The following is a 10,153-nucleotide window of genomic DNA, read 5'->3' on the forward strand; positions in this document are numbered from 1 at the left end:
GAACTAGGAGGGGAGGCGTTATTGTGTGGTTAGCATGCCTCAGAGACTCCAGGTGTGCCAGCCAGAACCCATACTTCACATGGATGGATCAAACCAGCTCCACAAGGGAGGAGCCAAGGGGAGGTGTGTGTGTGTGTGTGTGTGTGCGTGTGCGTGTGCGTGTGCGTGTGCGTGTGTGTGTGTGTGTGTAGGTGGCAGGCATGTTTAACCATACATACAAATGTCCCCAAAAGGATAGTTAAACAAAAACAACGGTCACTTGTGGGGATAACCGGGATGGTCCCACAAGTTTAGGGTTAATTTTAGGGTCAAAGGTTAATGTTTGGGGCTTGGGTTACAATTATGGTTAGAGTTACGGGTAAAAGGTTATGTTTAGGGTTAGGGTTTAAGGCTAGGGTTAAGTTGCACTGTCCTGTCTTTGCATTGCCTCGTCTTGTCCTGCACCCTGTCTAATGTTGTCTCCACCAGTGTATGCACCATCAATCTAAACAAATGTGTAAACTACCATGGCAATAAACTGACTCTGATTCTGACTCAGATATCACACAAATATATATATAAAGATATAAGATAAGTGTGTGTGTATGTGTGTGTGTGTGTGTGTGTGTGTGTGTGTGTGTGTGTGTGTGTGTGTGTGACTAATTAGCCCACCGGGGCTAATTAGTCACATCGATTGGTAGCTTTAAGTTATGATTGACCTGAATTGGTTAATTTGTCACCAATGGAAAATTTGAACTTTGAGACACATGATTATTCTTTTCCACAACCTGCAGGCTATTCTCTCTGTACAGAGAAAGAGAAAGTATCAGTGTTTGAGACACTATGTCAACCTAGGGCTAGGCCCTGAATAGTAAGACACTTGACTCGCAGGTTTGCGTAACCATTCAACCAACGACTCCCTATTCAACACCTGCCCAAGACGAAGTAGATAGAAGCAGATGTTTAAACGGTCAATTAAAACTAGAAAATGTGTTGGTGAAACCTAATTCGCCTCAGAGCTGAGAGGAGGTGATTGTGTGTGCTTGTGCGTGTGTGTGTGTGTGCGCGCGCGCGCACATGTGTGTCTGCACATGTGTGTGTGTGTGTGTGTGCGCATGTGTGTGTGCGTGCGCATGTGTGTGTGTGCGCATGTGTGTGCATGTACGCTCGTGCGTGCGTCTTACCTTTCTCTGATGAAGTCGGTCAGCTCCTTGGAGGAGATCTGGCCGTGCTTCATGTTGTGGTAGAGGACGTCAAATCCATTGTTCTTTTCTCCCTGCGGAGGAACAAAGCAGAAAGTTGATTGCCATCTGACAAGGAAACAGACAGACAGGCGTCCCCTGAGAACGCCAGCGAGCCTGGCTGGCCTCGGGCTTCTCTCCGGCCGCCTATTACCGTGACGGTGCTGGCCCGGTCAGCCAGCAGCATCCTCATGGTCTGCATGGCGGACAGCTGCATCTGCAGCATCCTCTGGTCCACCATGCTCATCCTGGCCATGCTGCCGCACGGACACACTCCTCTTCTGAGCTCCTGGGATAAAGATCCCCCCCTGCCAAGATCCAGCTTCCTAGGTCTGCTTCTATACGCTCCAGCTCGGTGTGGTTCTAAGGGGTTCCGTGATTCGCTTCGAGTTCTCTAAAAACTGGTTTCTGAGCTCCGGTTCTGAGTGCCGCACGCGGTCAGTAGTAGTCCAGTAAGGTCAGAGCCCTGCAGAATAGCAGGTTCTGTCTGGTGCACTCAGGATGACAGGATGAGACCGCTGTCTGTTTGCGTGGCCGTTACCAAGCCAATACACTGGCGGGGGTGTCCTGTTGCACCACGGTTTTTAAAAATGCATACGACGACACTTAATTATTCATAGGAGAGGGACGTGTGCAGCTAAATGGGTGGCGCTATGACGGATTTACAAGGAAAACCATATTGAAGTGTCCTAAACAGGCCACCATAGTGGTGTTAAAGCCTCAGCAGTTACAGTACATGTTAAACTCAAGTTCAGTTCATATAGAGGTTGTTGGGTTGACAAAGCTTTCCAACTACTGTAAGCAACAGACCTTGTCCACACCAGTGATGGCGAATGAGCAATGCTAACGTTCCCCAAACGTAAGGACAGGAATATAGTACAGAGAAGCCCTACACCTCTATTTCCGAGTATCCTGAAATCTATACATACCCTCACAAGTAGGGCTATACAAAGAAAACATCACATGATCTAATCTGACATCCTATCCAAGTGTGGTTAGCTCTGAGTTGGCAGAAAGAACAGAACTGTCATGTTCACGTGTCAAGTTTTGTTTACCAGATGCAAGTACAAGTACAGGTACATTGGAATAGGCTCTGTGCACCAGCTCCACTACTTCCTGAAAGTCACTTGGCACCTTTATTTCCTGTCCTATATGATTGGATTAAGTGATTAATCAGGTGTGAGGCAGACCCAGCGCACACCTGATTAATCACTTAATCCAATCATATTGGACAGGAAATAAAGAAGCCAAGTGGCTTTCAGGAAGTAGTGAAGCTGGTGCACAGAGCCTATTCTTGGTCCTGCTCCTTTCCACAGTTGCTTATTAGTTCCTGACTAAACAATATAAGTATAGATGTGAATAATATAATATTAACCTAGATCTAAAAATATCATAATAATATAATAGTGTGTGTCTGCCTTCCTGTCTGTGCACCAGCTGCGGCTGACCTCCTCTCCTCCTGACCACCACAGTCATTTCCTGGTTCCTGAGTTGGGCCAATCATGTGTCATTACCCTGCCTGCTGGCCTGCTCTAACAGATGGAGCCCCCTCACACCGTCCTCCAATACACCCTGAGTCACTAGAGGTCGAAGGTCAGAGACAGCTGAGGGAGGCAGTGGGCCAGGTCACACCAGGGTATGGGTTTGCAGAGCAAACGGAAAGACAGGAGAGAGAAAGGAAAGCAGTGCCACATTTGTGCTTCCTGACTGGGCTTAAGTGTCATATCGGCCTAGTCAGCGAGTCCACATCTGAGCTACGCTTCCTGTTTGACAGTGTAGTCTAGCCTACGCAAAAACCTGACCAGCAGCTCTGTGGTTACCTGGCTGTCACAACTGCTGTGACTCGGACTGACACAGTAGGCTAATCACCACAACTGCAATAGCCAAGGAGAGAGACAGAGAGAGAGAGAGAATAGAGAGAATGCAGGGAGAATGCAGCCACTGACCAATCAGAAGCTAGCGAGTGGAGTAGAAAGGTAGAAACTAGAAAGCACAATGGCCGGCAGGTCTGAGCTGCAGCAGGAAGGACTAGCATTCACTGCCGCTCATAGGCTACGCTCATGTGGAATGCGGCGATATAAAAGAATACAAAAGATAAATTAAAACATTAGGAAACAGGTCGGGGCGTTTTTAGTTTTTCCCATCAGAGAGGACAATGCTCTCCGTTCCCCGCGCACACAGAGAGCCGGCTTAGCGCGGAGGGGAACAAACGTTCGCACATTACAAAGGAGGAACTAGTGAGCATAGATTAAATCAGCTCTCCTGAGCATGTTGAAAAGACACGCTCCGCTGACTGGACCTAACGTTAGAGCAGACTCGATTCAGGCCTCCGCAAGGGTGACCATTACCGAGAAATGATGCAAGCGCAGGAGCATGAAGCTTCACTGAACTTCAACTGCCTCGTTCTGAGACTCATTGACCGAGACCCCGGTGAGGCCCGATTAATATTCTAACCACGGCACGCCATGGAAGTCAGACGCAGAAGCAGTCATTGCTGAGGGGCTGCTGAGAGAGGCGATGGCTCCCCTCCGACCCAGTGAAAGATAGCATGTTGCGGGGCTGGCGTGCGCGAATCAGTCCCTGACTGAGAGGCAGTGCCGCGCCACAATGCGAAGCGGTCGGCTTCACAGGAACCGGAAAACTTAAAGACGCAGAGAGAGAGAGAGAGAGAGAGAGGGATGGAGGGAGGGAGAGGGAGTTCTGTGAGAGCCCATGAACTAGCTGAGCAACAATCAGTAGCCAAAACTAGTGCCTACGTGTGTGTGTGTGTGTGTGTGTGTGTGTGTGTGTGTGTGTGTGTGTGTGTGTGTGCGTGAGCCTACGTGTGTGTGCATGCGTGAGCGTGTGTGTGCGTGAGCGCGTGCATACTATATGTGTGTGTGCGTGTGTGTACCACTGCTTGTGCTGGGAACACTGGTTTCACTCAGTCAAATCCGGAGAGCGTCCCATTTGGGCGGCCAGCTGCAAGCAGTGACCTCACTCAATAATGGGTCGGCTGTCAATCACCCGCCCTCACACTCTTGTTACCCTCACACACGCATACGCGCGCGCACACACACAAGGGTGAGTTTCACTGGCCATGCGGACCTGTTCAAAATCAAGCAATGACACGGTTTATATGTCTAGCGCAGAAACGGCCCTCAGAAGTCTCTAGTCCCGCGTCTCTCACTCAGTCACCGGCCCCGCCTGGTCTCTGTCCTTAACCGCCGCCCCTGGTACAGTGTGAAACCCACACACAGTTCATTGAGACGCGGACCAGGCCCCGGACCACTCATAACACAACTAATGCCCGCCATTACTCAAATCGGGCTGTGCCAAAATCAGAGGAAGAGAAACTTCACTGTTGCAATACCTCAAAAGGCAACACCAAGAAAACCTCTGGACTCGCGTAGGCCTTCAATGAGTCGGCCAGCAGATATATTGTGTCACGGAGATCTAAAATCTAAAGTACGTCTGTTAAAGAGAAGGCGCACGCACGCGCACACACACACACACACACACACGTCACTCTTTATCATATCAAGCTTGGCAGAGGGGAGGGATCCGGTGCATCTCACACCACCACAGCGATACAACTTTCCCTATCTTGTGGAAGAAGTCAAATGTTTATGGCTGCATTGCTGGTCACATAATGGCGTGTGACACCGCCGCTGCTCGTCTGAGCTTCTGTCTTCCCGCCGCGGTGTTCCCTCTCTCTTCCCTCAACCATCAGACCCGGCGGCTCGACCCGCCGCTCGGGACTAGCGAGCTGAACGGAGAGAATGTGCAGGACTCCAAAGTCTGATTATGAATTCACGCTAATTTCAGCGCGCGGTACCCAGTTTAACCCAGAGGAGGACTGCGTCTTGTCTCCCTGTCTCTTTGGGCTTAGTCATCCTGGGGGAAACACTAACATTAGTGTGTCGAGTGTTCAGTTTGTTTTCAGTCAACCCAATGATGCTGAATCAGACTCATGGCAAGTAAGCTATTATCCAATTTGAGCAGAGCGTGGAATCTAGTCCATCTGAATAGATATAGCAAGTCATAACATGGGGAACACACAATTTCAGTGGATACAAAACAGCACACGGCCAAAATTATGTCGGCCTAATTCTCTGACAAACCTTAAAGAAAGCTTAAGACACAAGACAGCAAGCAAATTAGCAATCCACTTAGGGAATGGATCCTTTTACAAGACTCATAATTGGTAGAAGTGGATAAAATAGATCACAGCTTCCACAACTGAACAACACACTTCACAGCTGCTGCTCTCAGAGTCCTTGGTCATCCTCAACAGGTAAGTAAGTGTTTATTTACCAACAGTGTTCATAACAGTGTTATGCATGTTTGACAGTTTATTTCCGCCCTGGTGGGGCGTCTCGGATGCTCAGTGCCCTATTCAGGTAGAGGAGAGGTGGATATCCCTTCTCTGGACGCGTCTCCCAGAGCAGTTGGGCTGCTGGTCTCAAGGTGCACAGACAGACTCTAAATGGCTGCTTGGTAAAAGCAATGGGGGGAAAATATGTCCCTGCTGGCCTGCTCACTCTCACTGGGGCTTTTAGCATTAGTGACAGCTTAACAAGTCTCCCTTCCTCCCTGCCTCCAGACAGACAGACAGGCCCTGTGAACGGTGTAAACCAGGAAGGAACTGTCCTCTCCACAACATATGGCTAAACTCACACCACCCCTTTATGACATCATCGGTAAGTCTGCTAAAGCCAGTCACGTGATTATGGTTGGTCTGGGAGCCATTCGGAACCGAGAGAGCTGTCACAGCTTGTCAGAACAATGGTGGCTCCCACAGGATGTGTTTATAGTTTTACTGTACACATAGACAGGCACTGTTATGATGTAGGCCAAGCCTAAACTTTGCTCCCATGATAAGTGCTCTCTGGGCAAGTCTTTCTACAATTGCCTAACATGCACAGCCTACACAACTGCCTACCCCATTCAAAGTAGTGAAGCAGCCCTGGGCATCTTAGGAATCTGTGGACATTGAAATGACAGGAATTCCAAATTCTATGTGAAATCCCCTAACTGATCCCAATAAGGCAGCAATGCCCTGTGGGACCCTGCTACCTCATATTTGACACAGGAAAACAAATAATCACAAACAAAACTAATGAAGCCATTGTTTGGACAACACTCTGTCTCAACCCAGCGGCGGTTTCATCTTCCCAATGTTGGAAAACGTCTCACTCCAGGCTAATCGGTGTGAAACCAAAACTGAAGTGAGCAATGTGTGTTTGTGTGTGTGTCTCTCACAGTGAGATATTAGACTCACACTCACCAGGGAGGAGAGAACTGTCCTCGGGCAGTTGGCTCTACCAACACTGTTTGCTTATCGCGCCGCCATCTTACTTTCCCATGAACTGCAGGGGGGCAGTGCGACACAGGAGCAGGCCCTGCCACGCAACACTGGGTCAGAGGGTTTGGCAAGGCGACCCAAGACAATACCTAAACTCCCAGTCTCAGCGGAACATCACCTGCTGTGCGTTGTGTAACACACTGCAACACAAGGCTACTGCTACTGGGGACAAATATTTGGATAGGAAGCGCTGCGGTGCCACATCAAGCGAGAGAGACACTAGATGACTGTTCCACTAGATGACTGTTCCACGCCTGGATCCTCATTCCTATAAACAACTTGTCTGTTCAGATTAAGTAAGAAGAAGCTTTCCATATTTGACATTCTGGGAATAGGAGTGACTCGACCTAGACCTATTATCTGAGAGAGAAAGGGAAGGAGTGTGTGAGTGTATGTGTGTGTGTGTGTGTGTGTGTGTGTGTGTGTGTGTGTGTGTGTGTGTGTGTGTGTGTGTGTGTGTGTGAGTGTGCCATGCATGTCAAGCACACAGCTGATCTTTGCTGCCGCTGTCTTACGGTGGCTGGTCTCAGAGCACAAAGGGTAGATTGAGGGACCAGCGAGGCTGGGGTCTCTCTCAGCTCCTCAGACAGGACAGGACATCCTCTTCTCTCTCTCTTCACCTCCTAATCTCTCCCCACTCCTTTCTCCTCTACTCCTCTTCCTCCTTCTCTCCTCCTCTCCCATCTCTCCTTTCTCCTCCTCTCCCTCCTTGTTTTCCCTCTCCTCTCCTCCACGCTGAATACATAACACTCCGTCCATTAACAGGTGAGCTTATAATTAAAAGAGGACAGCAGCACTTGTCCAATCCTGTTCTGTGTTGAGTCCTTTATCCCACACAACAAAAGAGAAACAGCCCGTTTACACTACACAGAGAAAATAGACGTTCTCATTCACGTCCAGGTTGTACTTGGGAAATTATTTTCAAGAAAGATAAACATCCATTTGAGGTGCTGAGATTGTAGCCTACCACTCATTCGTGGCTTCACACAGAGAACAGGTGTGAAATGCAATGCAACAATTTGAAATACCTCACACATCTAGCCAAAGGCGCCATGTCACCCGTTGTGTCTGTGATAGGCTACCTACATCACAAGATCAGCCAAAGACACCTGATCAAAACCAAAGACCCGATATATCACAAAAGCAGGAAAGGAAAATCCACCACCACCACCACAACACCAACCACATCTTACTTCCTTATCACACCTCTGAACGGAGCTTTGCGTATGCAATGCCTGTCTGTCAGCTGGCTTCCTTCACTGAAACACTGACTTCTGGCTAAATGATCATGTATTCAGGATCTCCTACCTACATGGACACCGTAGTCCGTTGAAAGTCTGAGAAACCTATGAAATAACTAGATCAACACATGTAGAGCCTCTGACACTTAAACATGCTAACGTTACAATGCAGCCACGTCAAAACATAAACTGTTGCACCATTGGGAAATGTGACATAATCGCAGTAGAAGTGTATAACATTGGAAACATTGTAGTGACGCTGGACAGTTTCAAGTAGTTGCGGCCTAGACCGATATAGAGTATGGCCTGTGTGTCAATTTGTAGCTGTTACAAGTTGTTACTATTCTCCAACTTATTAAAACATCTGGACTCTCACTAAAGCTTCACTACAGAAGAATATGACGCGTGCAGAGTTGTGAATGGCAAGCCGAAAGATCCAATGGCTTTCAAGGAAACGACCTAAACATTCCAAGACATTCCCTGGCAGCCAATGGAAGTCTAGAGGTGGATTCACCGAGCACTCATGTTAGAGAGCGTTTCCAGAGGCCCAATCCCCGGAGTGGCAAAATATCATTCGCCGAGAAAATGTGGCGGTGGCAACGGGGTAATACCATGGTAATACAGGTTGTAGAGCCATATCCCCATTTCCGTGAGCAGTATGTTGCTTGAATATAAAGATATCGAATATTACGGAATAATTCTCTCCTCCTGCATGTCACATTCACTTACGGGATTGGGAGGGGACTTGTGTTTCACAATACTACCCGGCTAAAGGAAAATAAACAAAAGCAGAACCTACCCAGAAATTCTCTAGGAAGTAAGGCGTTATCATCTTGGTTTCTTCCTCTCTCCTTGCTGGAACACTTTACTTTGTTGTAATTAAATTTAAATTGACGCAATTGCTCCGCCGTCCTCCCCCCGTTTCTGTTGTGTCTGATTTTTTCTCCCTTTTCCTCCTCTCTTTCTTCTCCCTCCCCAGACTCCACCTCCGTCCAATAGGTTCTGTTGTCTTTCGCTTCTCCTCCAGAAAGTGTTTGAGAAACAGCGCCATCCGTGGCGCGAACAATACCGAGCAACTCGCTGCTCTGTCACAATCACTGGATCACTGCAGAATTCTTTAACACCGTTCTATAAAATCAACAGTTTTGGAGTAGGCTACTGTAGCCTCCAGATTATTTATTTTCACTAAACTGCATTCTATCTCTATGGGTTGAAGCCATATTATACCTCCGTGGTTTAACCCTTTGCAACCTATTCGATTTGACTTCCTGATGATGGCAAAAAGCAGCTGATGAATGGACATCTGGCCCATACACATATCGCCTCGTCAATACAATGGCCATCATGGCTTCCTGATCAACTGTCAGACCAGCTGTCATGCTCCTCATTGGTTGGAGACTTTCAGCTTATTGTCCACTTACCAGCAGTATAATATCACGAGGACTAGGTCTTGTTTTCTGTTTAGGAAAAGACAAATTGAGAGTGGAAGGGGCAGACAGATGGAGAAACGGCTTGATGTTGGCATATAGCCTAGGCATATCTGACCAGAGGGATAGTGAGCATTCCTTTTAACTCCCTCTTAAAAATCAAGATCCCAACAACCTACAGAGCTGGATAGAATCATCTCCCCTCTCATATTGCCATGTAACCACAGTTTGAAAAACAATAGACCAAGCGAAAATAAGAGTCCCGGATGTATGTAAACAATTTATTGTCAACAATGTAGAGATCCAAGCAGTGATAACCGTTCACATCCATCACATCATCATACAAATGTCATTACAAAATTACTACAGTACAATATAGATTCTTTGCATGATCCAAAATATTTGGTGGCCCCAAAAATTATTTTTCTTAAAATTCAGCAGCTTATCAAAAAAATTAAAACCATATTGTCACTATTCAAAATGAAGGTTCTCTCACTTAAAGCGAGAGAAAGGGTGAAGGCAGACTTGGAGAAATTCTATTCAGGTTTTATGGCTAAATAAACATCACAGGGTATCCAGGAGTAGTTGGAGAAGACATTCTGCTGTTATTGGTTGACGCTGTATAAAGGGACACATTTTTCATAAAGCTTTTTATACTATATATAATATCAAATACCTCAGTTCGGGCACCTAGCTGTAGTGAGCCATAAGCATAAGGTGTCACCTATTTCTTGAAATAAAGTTATCCAATAGCTCTCCAAGCATCATGTACATTATTAGACTACATATAAACTACTAGCATCGTCTTACAATCACTTTGCCAAAGTTGCATTAATTATGTGCAAGGTTTGTCTTTCCAATTTCTTATTCTCTTCTTCACCAAAGTTGTGATTTCAATATCAGTGTATAGGTTATATA

At 47.0% G+C, this 10,153-nt stretch overlaps 1 protein-coding gene across 3 annotated transcripts in view; it reads right to left on the reverse strand.

Annotated features, from left to right (window-relative positions):
• fcho2 (FCH and mu domain containing endocytic adaptor 2) overlaps positions 1-8,742 on the reverse strand; it is a 43,876-nt gene extending 35,134 nt beyond the window's left edge. For all 3 annotated transcript variants that reach the window (XM_084442095.1, XM_084442096.1, XM_084442094.1), the window contains exons 1-2: positions 8,608-8,742; positions 1,164-1,255 (exon numbers count right to left, since the gene is read on the reverse strand). In XM_084442095.1, the coding sequence (XP_084298221.1) occupies positions 1,164-1,255; positions 8,608-8,640 (125 nt within the window). In that variant the 5' untranslated portion in view covers positions 8,641-8,742. The remainder of the gene's footprint in view (positions 1-1,163; positions 1,256-8,607) is intronic.
• Between the last annotated feature and the right edge of the window lie 1,411 nt (positions 8,743-10,153).

The sequence above is a fragment of the Borostomias antarcticus genome (genome assembly GCF_949987555.1).
Source record: "Borostomias antarcticus genome assembly, chromosome: 8".
Lineage (NCBI taxonomy): Eukaryota > Metazoa > Chordata > Actinopteri > Stomiiformes > Stomiidae > Borostomias > Borostomias antarcticus.